The sequence below is a fragment of the Barbatula barbatula genome, assembly GCF_947034865.1.
Source record: "Barbatula barbatula genome assembly, chromosome: 22".
NCBI classification, from domain to species: domain Eukaryota; kingdom Metazoa; phylum Chordata; class Actinopteri; order Cypriniformes; family Nemacheilidae; genus Barbatula; species Barbatula barbatula.
Window position 1 is genome coordinate 11,122,290 of NC_136785.1, and position 13,396 is coordinate 11,135,685.

Here is a 13,396-nt window from a genome sequence, read left to right on the forward strand (position 1 = left end):
GGTACAATAAACCATAGTAAAATAAAAAAAGTTTTAAGCTCAGGCATGGTACTAACTCATTCATCAAAAGAACTGGCCCATTCAGCTCTGTTTAAACTGGACAGTTTCTTGCATCAACCGTCCTTAACTGAAGTTAAATTGAGGTCAATACCATGAACCAGCTAAAAAAAGAGTACAGTTTATTTAAGAACCAAACATCATTTTTACCAATTCATGTCTACTGTTAGATATGACAGATGGACAGCAAGCTTATACCTCATGTAAATCAGAAGTGTAAGAGATAATATCCCAGCTCACCCCTTTATCAAAAGTGCTGTCATTCTGCAGTCATGACCTGTGGAATAAACAAACAATATATAAAGTTGCATAAGGCTTTCCCTTCAAACCATTTCAGACATTTGCTTAGCTTACATTAAAAGAAATACCAGGGTATTGATCACACAATCAGGTGTAAGGCTGTCACTGAATCAGATTTAAGATATCGGAAAGAAATGATGCTATTAGTCAAATTCATCTTTAATTTAGTTTATTTTGTGTTTTGTCTGGTACTTGGTCAATTAATCACACTAACAATGCAATTGTTGGGAGTCAGAGAGAGAGAGAGAGAGAGAGAGAGAGAGAGAGAGAGAGAGTTTGAGGTCTCGTTGGCTTAACGTGTCCTCAACACACTTTACCACGAGGAGGCATTCAACCCTTGATAAACTCATAACCATAAGCCTAAAATGTTAAACATCATGCACATACAGATATTACAATCCTTTTAATTTAATTACATTCAATTAAAAATTAAAACAAAAAACACTTAGCAAGAGCGCGCATTTGACGTTCAGCAGAAGTTGACGTGAAGGTAACAAACTGAAAAGCAGATGACTGTGTTGTATAGGGTCTTTTAAGTATGCTTCGTATTGAAGAGCTTATTTTAAATATAATCAACACGGGGTCTATTGACACATTTCTACGCTTTTTATAAAGTCAATAAAAGGTTAGGGGGCCTTGTAGACCATGTGTCCAATAGACACCTCCTAGATAGCCTATCATCAACAGATCATTTTAAAGGATAAACATTTTTCATTTTTCTGTGTTCCCCCTAGACACTCACACAAAGACTACGGTCACAAAAATTATTTCTTGTAAAAAAGTAAAGCATAGCCCTATCGTAAACCAATGCAACACAATTTAACTAATCGACATTGCAAGTAATATTTCACAAACAACGGAATTTTAACAAAAGACTCACTTATTAATTTGTAAGGGTGTACGAATTGCGGATGTTGTGGAGAGCTTTGGCACACTCTATGGATTTTTCTTTTTCTATTTTATTTCATTTTATACACATACCATTTTGCATTCCAGTGCATAACAGAAACCAATATTTATGACCTTATCTATAAATTGGGTAATTGGTGATCTTGTTGTCCACAAAATAGTTGATTCACAAGTACTATCACATTAAAATAACATCATTTCAAAATGAATACAGTGATGCATAAAAATAAACACATGGTTTCAGTAATGTTTATGATATTTCTAAAATCCAGAAAACCTGTGAAGAAAAACTGTGCTTGATTTGTTAGACTCAAATGGCCAAATTGTTTTCAATATTATCTGGGGACAGATACGTGTAGGGTAATTCCAGCTGTTTGTTTCTTTTTGTGATCTCTTTTGCTATCTTCTTCAACTCCTTCTGTACTTTCTTCACAAGCCTGAGGGTGGCGCCACTGCGGAAGTACCACTCCTTATAGTGGCACAGGGGCACCTATAGAGAAAGGTCAAGCTGGATAAACACTACACCTGCACAGTACAGCACAACCATTAGTTATAGACTTAGAATTGTAATGGTCTGTAGCTGCATGAAAATAACATACATGGAAACAGATACATACAGTGTACAATTCATGCAGTCCAGTCAACGACTACTTACGTAGTCAATGGCACGCTGTGACAGCAGACTCAAGACACAAAGGACATGACAAGAGGAATTCACTCCTGGAAGAAAGGAGAGAAGCTCATCCTCAGATATCATGCCTTTGGTCTGAGGAGGAGGGCGTACCATGGCTGCTGGACTATTCGGTATCCAAAGGTTGTAATCCAGCTAAATGTTGAGGTGAGGATATACAAAACACAAAGGAAGATGAAAGATTTGTCGTTTTTGAGTGAACCATTGCTTCAAAACAAGTGACTAGGGCTCCTAATATGAAGACTGTACATGCCTGAGAGAAGTTCACAGCCGAGTGAAGCGCTGAGCAGGAGAAGATCACCATGGTGACAAACTTGCACATTTCCGCAGTAGTCTGAAATGACTGTGGGATTCCTGGAGGATATGATATGGAAGAAAAGCAATGATGTTGTTATATGAAGCAGGATTTTGATGACATATAAGTGGACAGGGCCTGACTGTTACGTAGCATAACATTTACACAAACGTACCAAAATGGCCAAAATGTTTGCGTATAATTTTGATGTATTAAATATCTTATATGTTGCAAGATATAAGCTATAATGATTGTTTTGTGATACAGCATCTGTTTTTGATAAAGCTGTCAATAGCTTATAGACTGTTTCATCGGCTGCAAGTTAACTTCCGGTCTGTGTTTTGTTATAATAACTATTTATTTTATATACATTTATATAAATAGTAATTTCTGTTAGTATTTTATTGTATATTCAATTCATTAAAATATATTAAACTACTCAACGGTTATTGATTTTTTTGTTTGGAAGTTAAGTTTGGGCCACATAACGTTTATTTATGTTGTTGCCACTGAAACCATCTGTAAAATGTTGCATGTTTTCCCTTTTACTGCTTTAAAACGTTTTCTCTTAGACATATTCAGTGTTTATTAATACATATACAAAGTTCTATTAAAATTTCAATGTTGTTTGTCAAAATAGCAAATGAACATGGCATTATTTCTTTTACAATTGTTTGTTGCCTTGGAATTGTAAGTTTCTATCTGCATTCTGAGCAGTTTTAAGATAACAAGCTTTAAAGTGTTGCATTCCATTTCGAAGCCTTTTTAGATAAAACCTTGTTTTCTAAAAATGTCCCAAAATTTAACAAAGAAAAAAATGTATCTCAAAATGTAAATTAGTCACAGAATAAAAAATATGTGAATAACTCAATTTTGACTAAAATGATAAGATTATAAAATAGAACCTTACAATTCCAAGGCGATGGTTGTGTGATTGATTGTGTGTTTCTATTAAGGGTTTTAACCTATGTGACTAAAACCGAGTAATCCCTCTGTGAAGATCTCTTTAATCCAGTTCTGCAGCTCACAGTCCTGCTGGACGTCCTCATCATTACAGTAATACAAACTACTCCAGCCCTCAACAAACCTGGCAAACGCAAATCATGTATCCACTTCATATTAAACACATAACAATGTATCATTCATTAAAGAGTAAAATAATAAATATTCAAACACATCAGTCTTCCTAATGTACCTATATAGAGCATCCCACACCCTAATAGCATCTTGTGCGTAGTAGCAGATAGGGAGTGTATCCAGTCCACGGCATCCCAGGTCATCTGGCACACACATTGAGCTATAATGCAGACGTTGAGTCCCTCGAGCAAGAAGCAGCTTTACTGCCTCCAGATTACAAGACATAGACTTCATAGAGAGAGAAAGAAAAACATTTAAATGAACACTCAAGTATAAATGGATTCACTTTTTATTCCAATGTCCCCCATACACATTAAAGGAACCTTGTCAAAAACACCATTTTCGGCCAGAAGGGTTGCTCTAGCTTGAATGTTGATCTGAAGGGTAGTTTGTATATGTGGCATGAGGAGCTAAAAAAAACAAAGATAATTTGTTTTTAACAGCTTAGTAATTCAAAGCATCCAGGTAAAACCATAACTACATAAAAACTGTTTCTTTTTTGTAACACATCTCAAGGTTTGTTTGTTTGTACCTGGTACAGTGGATGAATCTCCGGTAGATGTCTGAGCATGGCTGTACAAAACACCTCTCCTACAAGATGAGTGCGCAACAGGTGGGAAAGAAGCTGATGGACTACAAAATCGGAATTACGCACCCACATCTTCGCTAACAACCAATCGGCTGCAGAATCAGAAGGCAAGAAAACAGGGTTTTGCGGACCAGGAGCCTGTAGAAGCTGATAAAAGAAAAGGATTTAACCTATAGACTCATCCCATGCTCAAGATTTGCCATTGTATTTCCTTATACACAATTTAAATGTAAAAATCCCCTTCGGTGTTCAGAAATGCATTCCTGACAGGATTTCAGCAGCTTGATTTATGAAATTGTCACATTTACATTTACATTTAGCAGACACTTTTATCCAAAGCGACTTACAAAGAGTTCTCGGAGCAATAAGCGATATGTCGTAAAAGAGCAATAGTATGATAGGTGCTAATACAAAGTTACTACATTAAGCACATCATAAAGACACATAAGAATTACATTAAATGAAAATCATAAAAAATTTACATCAGCTATGCATTTGACAAACATCTATAATATGACGACGGCAGTTTGTGACATTTAGTTACGAAACTTGAACATGGACACTACTTTAAACTCATACCTGTATGGCAATTGGCTTTAGTTCTTCAATTTGGTTGTAATGCAGCAGGCATAAGGGAGCAGTCAAGTATGTCTGTTTGCCATTGACAGTATTAGCAGGCAACTGATCCAGAATCTCATAATCCAGAAGATAAACACGTCCTTTCTGTGTTGTATGCAGGTTACAATAAAAATTACAGTTGGACAAATCCAAATGCCTCATAGTCTATCACATATTCACATTAACACACCTCCATCTCATGCTTCAGGGAAGACCCCTCCGGCAAAAAAGGTCTGACCATCTTTGAAGTGACAGCGAGGTTGGGTGGCAGGCTGCGGATCTGTTTGACCCACAGTGGATTGGGGCCATTGAGGCATTGATACCCAAAGAATGCGTCCTCTTTCCAATGGGCCTGAACATATTCTGCAAGTAAAATGAATGACAAGAAACTATCAAACTAAAACACAAACACAGTTGAGAGATGCAGTTTTTAAGTCGTAGTAGAAATTCTGGTTATTTATTTGACGTAATGTATTTGTTCATACTCGCAACTGTGTTCTTTCCTCCGTTGAACAGGAAGAATGTCTCAAGTTCTTGTAGACTATTCCAAGATGTTCCCCTTTCAGTAAAACCTCTTAGATAGTGCACATTGCTGTCTGGACTGACAGACAAGTACAATATTGCATTGTCAAATTCAGCTAAGAAGTAATCCTTAAAAAATGATTAGTCTTGGAGTTTAAGAACAGTAAACTATACTTTTGACGAATTTGAGTCAGGTTGGGGCCTAGAGCTGCCACACTGGCCATGTCCACACAACGAAGGATGCCATCAATAAATATGCCAAACCTACACACAAACATTCATATAGCTGTGAGAAATTAAAATTCTGTTATCATGCACTAACCTGTTTTCATTTTAAACCAGTGTGAATGTCTTTCTTCTGCCAAACACAAAAGAAGATATTATGAAACTGTTGATAACCAAAAACTGTTGAGGAGGTTTTTGGTTTTCAAAATATTTTCCTTTGTGTTCTGCAGAAGAAAGAAAGTCGTACAAGTCTGAAATGACAAAGAGGCGTGTAAATAATGAAAGAAGTTTCATTTTTAAGATAATTTAAAATCATTTTTCACACTTTAAAAAAAAACAAATAAAAACAGTGTACCTGATATACTGCTGTTTATTCTTAAGAGCCTTCTCCCTGTGAGCTGTTAGAATTGCCAATGTCTCCTCCTTTCTCAGACACACTAAGAATGTTATAAGAAAGATGATCAAACTAATAAGGATGCAATGTCTCTAGAAACTATGGTGTTTCAATTTGGTAATTTTTTCTTTCTGAAAATAGAATGCCTCACCTTTATCATTTCGGAGCTCAACATAGCCATCTGCACTCTGAATCCATTTATGGCAAGGAAAAACATCTACATTGGGATCTTCAGAATGCCGTCTCACTTCAATATCCTGACAGTGCCAGTTCAGGTCCGGAAAACCAGGCTGAACCTCAAGACGCAGTTTCAGCAAAACTAATTTACCAACTTCCTCTGTGGGTGTGATGATAATGGTATAGGCCTGTTTGAAAGACAAACCATTTTCCTTTATTTAATCATTTAGCAGAAACTTTAGATTTTATACTGAAAATATTTTATATTTTAATGAAAAAAATATATATATTTGTGAATCGATCAATTTGATCAATGACTTAAGCTTCATGTACGTTACATTGCATGTATTTAGCAGACGCTTTTATCCAAAGACTTTCAAGTTCATCCAAGTGTATTAAGTTCCAGTTCTTTTGCTTTTAATTTTACTCTGATTAAGTCTGTATTTATAGCAATGTGTGATACATTTACTACAAAGGTAAAGGTCTTACTGAGCCTGGGAGGAGACGATGTTGTTCTGGGTTTACTTTCAATAGAGGGGTCTCACACAGAGTACCAACCAGAGCTATCCAAACACTGCCATATGTTCCTGAGTGGGGTAATGCGGAGGTTCGAATTGTCACAAGAAATTCATCCATTTGGCTCATCATGAGGTTCCTAAGCATTAAAATGAGAAGCCTAGAAATGAGAGTCGTATTGCAAGTCCAGAGAAAGGTCTGAATGAAGACTAAAAACACATTTACATGCAAACATTCGAAAAAGCCAAACAACATTACAATTATAATAGAATGTTTTGTAATATAAAACAAAACACATGGAATATCTGTGTAAATCGTATAGAATGTAAAAACTTTGAAGCTTGTAATCTCAAAACTTCTCAGAATGCAGACAGTACTATAGGCTACTGTTCATAACCCTATGGGAGATCTGAACAGCTCCCCGGTTGCCCAATACACTCATAACAAGGATCTGCAAGCCATAGGATGGTCACCCGAATGGGCGGTGCCTGACATGTCACAAAAAGCAACCCAGACATAATGAGGGAGCTGTAGTTATACATTTTTGGATGATTAGTACTGTATGTCACAGACAAAGTGCTTGGTGATGTACCCCAAATAAAGAATGAGCAACATCCAGCCGGTATCTGACAAATGAATGAGGAACTAGCTGCTGCACATATGTCCCGTAGTGAAACTCCCCTGAACAAAGCCCAAGATGGAGCCATGCCTCTGGTAGAGATTTCTAAGGCCCCCCTCTAACTGCTTGTGGTCGGACATAATACGAGTATATAGCTACTAAACACGTCCCAATAAAATATTGTGTTCAATACCAGCTGTCACTTTAAAATTCCGATTTATAAACGCAACATCGTCTGAGAAAATCACCATTTACATCGAAGAGCGGATATATGAGGTGATTTTGGCTATATTAGCCCACTTGTTTGACTCATGCAGCCACACCCTTTACTGCCGTTACTCTCATCACTGTGTTGTTGTGTTATGAGCGCTTTTTTTATTTTTGTAGTTTTACTGTAGATCGCGTATAGCGCAGGCGCAAATTCAAAAAGCGCATGCACATCACACCGTGTGGAGGGAGGCGAGAGTTCGCGCGCACACTCACACCAAGCACATATAGAAAGGGTGTGGGGGAAACTATGCTAACTTTTCGTTAAGTTCTGATAAACTCGATCAGCCATCTTCTCTCGCAATAACATCTGTGACTGTCGACGTTTACGTGGAAAGACAAGTACACGGAGGAACGCATACTGAAAACACTCACATTTTGATTCGTTCAATGTGGTGTGAGAGGGAGGCACTGCATGAAACATGTGAGAGAGAGATATGCTATTTCAATCGTGTTTGTTTTGGAGGATTTATGACTAAGTCTATTCACATATACACTATTCACGTGTATTCACATATTGCTGGCCCTCAATAAGATATCATCTGAAAATAAATAGAATGAAATCAATTTAGTAAATTATTATTATTATTAATATATGGCTAATAAATAAAGGGTTCTAGTGACTTAATAGAACTTAATTTGTGCAGACGAATCTGGCTTAATAAAATATTAACATGTATATTATTTTAATATATTTTCTTTACAGTGAAATGCGTTTTAGTATTTAGCCTACTCACGTCTCTGTGTCATTGTGACCTTTAGGAAGCAGACTCTCAGAACCCTCATAGCTATAATAATTTGCACATTTTTGCATATGGAGCGGACAAAAACATAATCAATTTGAATTGTAAATACTACTTCATACATCATGATCACATCATTTAATCTAGAAAAAACCTCAGATGATTGAAAATGAAATTTAGTGTTCTGTAGTAAATGACAGAAACTAAAATCTTAATTGATTAAGAACACTGCAAATCTCACTGCCTTTCAGTTTAGTTTACATAAAAAATGGCTGTCATAATTAAGAAATCAATATTTACAACAAAAATATAATAATAAGTCAAATAGGCTATCCGAAACAGATTGAAATATGAGTAAAATTAAATTTACTGAAATTTAAATGAAATCTGCACAGGATTTTCAACAGATCTGCAGCATATTGACAATGTACATATTTTAAGGCCAGATTAAAATACAAAACTCAGTTTTACCATGTCTCAGAAAACAAACAAAGGCAATATAATCACATACACTTACCGTCTGTACTCCCTGATGATGTGAATTCACAGGCACCGTTCACTTTTTGTTTATGCATTCATGCACTCCGCCTCTGGTGTGTGCCTAAACTGCGCGAGCTCTTCCTGATTTCTATCTTTAGTGTCATTAGCCCTTTTCACACAGCAATGCTGATAAATGACTGGTAAAGTCATTCTGGTAAATGCACGGTAATTACACAAATGTTCTGTTGCAATGGCATTCTGTCAATTTACCGGCTGTCTAAAAATACCAGTAATATGATGCAGAAGTTTCCTTATACATAGCTGCAATACAACCGGAGTTTGAAAATATGACAGGTGTGATGAAAATATGACAGGTGTGATTTTATATCTGAACGGATACGCGGTGTTGATCTTTGGATCACAATTACTCTGAACCCAAGTACTGCGCTGTGCCACTCGCGTGCGGTGTGGTCACTTCGGCTGCGGCCAAATTCCTCACTTGCAGTCTTGGCCACTTGAAAGCGTGTGCACGCGACAGTTAGTAAGATAGCAAGTCTGTCCAATGTCTTAAAAAAGCCAAAGCGTGCCCTAACGCACACTAAACCCATACTATCTTGAATAACGCTTTGAGGAAACTTTCCAGTGTAAATTATACTTCTTCTTAAGGTTATATCCTGGTATCTAATAATCTGACTTAATTTGACTATATGATTAGATTACATATAATTTCGTAGTAAAACGTAGTGTTAATAATTTTATAGGTAAAAACTCTAGAGTTATGTATTTTGAACAACCGCTTTTTGTCACATTATTTGTCACATTATAATTAACATCCCAAGCTGGATTCCCAGCTAACACAGTACGTTCTGACAACGTCGCCAGTTCGTGTTCATTTGGCAACGTTCCATTTCTTGGCAACGTCCCATTTCTTCGAGTTTTTGCTTACGTTCCAGAAACGTCGTGAATTAATCTCACGGAGAACGTTGTAGCGACGTGATCTACTGGTCATTTGATTAATGAATCTGGTCATTTTTGCTAATGTAGCCTACCCGAAACGTCCTAGCCACGTCCTATAGCCTACGCGCGCGTCTCCAGCACGCATGCGCCTTCTTTGTTCTGCAAAGAGCCGCGCGCTCTCATCATTTAAATGTTAACGGTCATTTATTTTTATCCCACTGCCTGATTTTACTTTAGCGCTTTATAAATATTCTTTCTTTACTTTATACCTTACAGATGTGAGAGTGACCACATATTTTAGAGATTTTCGACCGTTTTTAAATAAACGGACCCTGTTGTTTGGGAGTGTGACGTTTTTGATTGTTTTTTTCTAAAAACGGACAACCTGCTAAATTATGTGGTAAAACAAGAATATAATGTAATACGTTTATTCATCTCTGTTAATAAATATCTGCTTTAAATCCTCTATATTGTTTTTAAGTCTTTTGATTATTTATGTCATATACATAAATAAAATATCTGTTTGTGATGTACAGTGCTGCTACAGTTCTATAATTGTTATACTGTGTTTTATACATATTTGAATAAAGAATTACTCCAATTATGCAAAAAATATCATCTTTAACGTACAGATTAAATCAAATTTGTTTTTGCCTTTTTTTGGGTAGGCCTACAGCTGCTTTGCGACAATACAATTAAAGCGCTCTTAAAATAAATCTGATTTAACTGTATTATTTGATATTACATATAATTTCGTAATAAAACGGAGTTTTGCTCATTTTTGTTAAAACGTCAGAGCATTTATTTAATTATGTATTTGTTATATCACATACTTAGAAACACCACATTAACTAACGTTATATGTTTGCACTTGCTAAGTGTGTCCCAGCAGGTTAGAAAAACTACATGCGCACTTGCATTTCACTTGCAAAGCAATCAAGAGGTCAAGTGCAAAAGACCGCAAGTGGGGGTATTTGGACGCAGCTTTCGTGTATTTACGTTGATAAAGATCTGGGCATGCGTGCGGCAGCATGTCAACATCGGATCAGTTGTTGCCTGGTGGTTAGAACATTGGGCTTGTGATCAGAAGGTTGCAGGTTCTAATCTCAGTGCCAGCAGGTCATGACTGAAGTGCCCTTGAGCAAGGCACCTTACCCCTGATTGCTCTGCAGTAATGTGTCACTGTAAAAAAACTATTTGTAAGTAGCGTCTGCCAAATGAATAAATGTAAGTGTAAGATTAACAGCAGAGTATATGTACTCTTTGAATATTCTGAAATTTTTTAAAACTGTCCTTTGAGAACCCCTGTTTTAGAGGAATGCACACACACACTCAATATCAGCATATTACATTGGTTTATATTTACATTTAGTCATTTAGCAGACGCTATTATCCAAAGCGACTTACAGAGAGTTCAGGGAGTAATAAGCGATATGAGATACAGGAGCAATAATACAATAGGGGCTAATTCAATGTTACTAGTTTTAACAAAAGCTAGACCACTACCTGTTGAGAGAAGAGAGAGGGTTAGTGTTTTTTTTTCAATTGTCTGTAAACTATTCACAGAAAAGATGGGTTTTAAGTAGTGTTTTGAATGTTGTGAGATATGTGGTTGACCGGACTGTGTTAGGAAGAATGTTCCACCAGGATGGAGTTGGGAAGGAGAACGAGCGGGAAAGCGATTTACTGACCTTTTGTGAAGGCAATACAAGATGCCGCTGGTTTGCTGAACGCAGGGTTCGGGGTGTCGGAGGGTGTGAAAGAATGCCGATCCAGTGATAGTCCTGTAGGCAAGCATTAGTGACATGTGGGTCTCTTAAGTGGGGCGTGACCAGGGCCTCTTTGAATGGGGATGGAAAAGAGCCGGTGAGCGGGGAGGTTTGATGATGCGCGTAGGTGGAGGTGTGAGTGTGCTGGATATGGCCTGAATGAGATGGGAGGGCATTGGGTCAAGGGGACAGGTGGTAGGGTCGCTACCACCTGTCTAGTCAGTCAGTGCGGCGAAAGAGGATTTCAGACAGCCAAGGGTAGGAGGGGGTCTGGAAGACAGAGGACGAAGGTTATCGAGACAGGATGTAAGTGTTGAGCATAAAGTGTCTGTCAACATCTAGAGATGCAAAGTTGGAGACCAGTTCGCGTACAGCTGACGCTCATTATCCTCAAATCCCGGCTCTCGTCCCGTCACCTCACTACATACCCCCATCGCCCCTCACAGCTTGACCCAGGTGTCTCCTGTGCTCCAGAACCACCACTTCGGGCAGCCGCTGGTGGTCGTCTCTCGTCCGCACTGCCCAAACCACTCGGCGGCAAGGACCTCTGGGTTTCGGTACCACTATAACAAGTTCAATAAAAGGGAAGGAAGGAGGCGGGAACCGGCAAACATAAAACAACTTTTAATTAAAAATACAAAGCAAATAGACAGCCGGCAGCCCCTCACGGGGGACACATCCACTGTGCTTACCAGTGCCATATTTATGACCTGAGCTGTGTCTCATATGTCAGAAGAAACATCTGTGAGTCAAATCACTTAAAATTGTGAGATATACATTTTTAACTGTAAAATGCATGCTAATAATAAACTTTCGTGATAACAAATAACTGCAATGTGTGTGATGTCAGAGATATATATGTATATATATATATATATATATATATATATATATATATATATATATATGCTGTTAAAGGTCCAGTTAGTAAAATCTAACGATTTGCAACCAAAGGCTCACTCCACCCCTCCCTTTCGAAACACTACCACGGCTGACAGAACATGGCAAATTACATGCAAGGGGACACGCGGTGTATGTAGATTGAAATAGCTCATTTTAAGCTAATAGAAACATAATCATTCACTGTGTATCTCTTTATACACCTCTGAAGCAATGGCTATGTACACTCACCTAAAGAATTATTAGGAACACCAAAACTAATACTGTGTTTGACCCCCTTTCGCCTTCAGAACTGCCTTAATTCTACGTGGCATTGATTCAACAAGGTGCTGAAAGCATTCTTTAGAAATGGTGGCCCATATTGATAGGATAGCATCTTGCAGTTGATGGAGATATGTGGGATGCACATCCAGGGCACAAAGCTCCCGTTCCACCACATCCCAAAGATGCTCTATTGGGTTGAGATCTGGTGACTGTGGGGGCCATTTTAGTACAGTGAACTCATTGTCATGTTCAAGAAACCAATTTGAAATGATTCGAGCTTTGTGACATGGTGCGTTTCCTGCTGGAAGTAGCCATCAGAGGATGGGTACATGGTGGTCATAAAGGGATGGACATGGTCAGAAAAAATGCTCAGGTAGGTGTGACATTTAAACGATGCCCAATTGGCACTAAGGGGCCTAAAGTGTGCCAAGATAACATCCCCCACACCATTACACCACCAGCCTGCACAGTGGTAACAAGGCATGATGGATCCATGTTCTCATTCTGTTTACGCCAAATTCTGACTCTACCATCTGAATGTCTCAACAGAAATCGAGACTCATCAGACCAGGCAACATTTTTCCAGTCTTCAACTGTCCAATTTTGAAGAGCTTGTGCAAATTGTAGACTCTTTTTCCTATTTGTAGCGGAGATGAGTGGTGAGTGGGGTCTTCTGCTAGCCCATCCGCCTCAAGGTTGTGCGTGTTGTGGCTTCACAAATGTTATGCTGCATACCTCGGTTGTAACTGTCATGATTCTGCTGCATCATGTCATGTTTCTCTTAGTATAGTGGCAGGATCAGGACAGAACCTCATGTTTAATGTGGAGAGAGGCAAGTATTGTTGCTCAAAATTGCTTAAATCATCTTTCCCATTCTGACATTCAGTTTGGAATCCAGGCGATTGTCTTGACCAGGATCACACCCCTAAATGCATAGAAGCAACTGCCACGTGATTGGTTGATTAGA

At 38.0% G+C, this 13,396-nt stretch overlaps 1 protein-coding gene across 4 annotated transcripts; it reads right to left on the reverse strand.

Annotated features, from left to right (window-relative positions):
- Positions 1-540: 540 nt before the first annotated feature.
- Positions 541-8,619, reverse strand: LOC306911715 (hydroperoxide isomerase ALOXE3-like; the record flags this gene model as incomplete). Of its 4 annotated transcripts, XM_079487269.1 has the most annotated exons (16): positions 541-1,756; positions 1,922-2,092; positions 2,211-2,311; positions 3,218-3,339; positions 3,448-3,617; positions 3,713-3,799; positions 3,922-4,125; positions 4,558-4,701; positions 4,787-4,959; positions 5,082-5,197; positions 5,293-5,382; positions 5,699-5,780; positions 5,889-6,102; positions 6,404-6,569; positions 8,054-8,104; positions 8,577-8,619. In XM_079487269.1, 14 exons carry the CDS (start codon positions 6,560-6,562, stop codon positions 1,577-1,579), a joined length of 2,013 nt encoding a protein of 670 aa, XP_079343395.1. In that variant the 3' UTR covers positions 541-1,576. The 4 variants fall into 4 exon arrangements, with proteins under 4 accessions (XP_079343395.1, XP_079343393.1, XP_079343394.1 ...); XM_079487267.1 differs by lacking the exon at positions 8,054-8,104 and having other exon boundaries at positions 8,577-8,613; XM_079487268.1 differs by lacking the exons at positions 8,054-8,104; positions 8,577-8,619 and having other exon boundaries at positions 3,233-3,339; positions 6,404-6,577.
- Between the last annotated feature and the right edge of the window lie 4,777 nt (positions 8,620-13,396).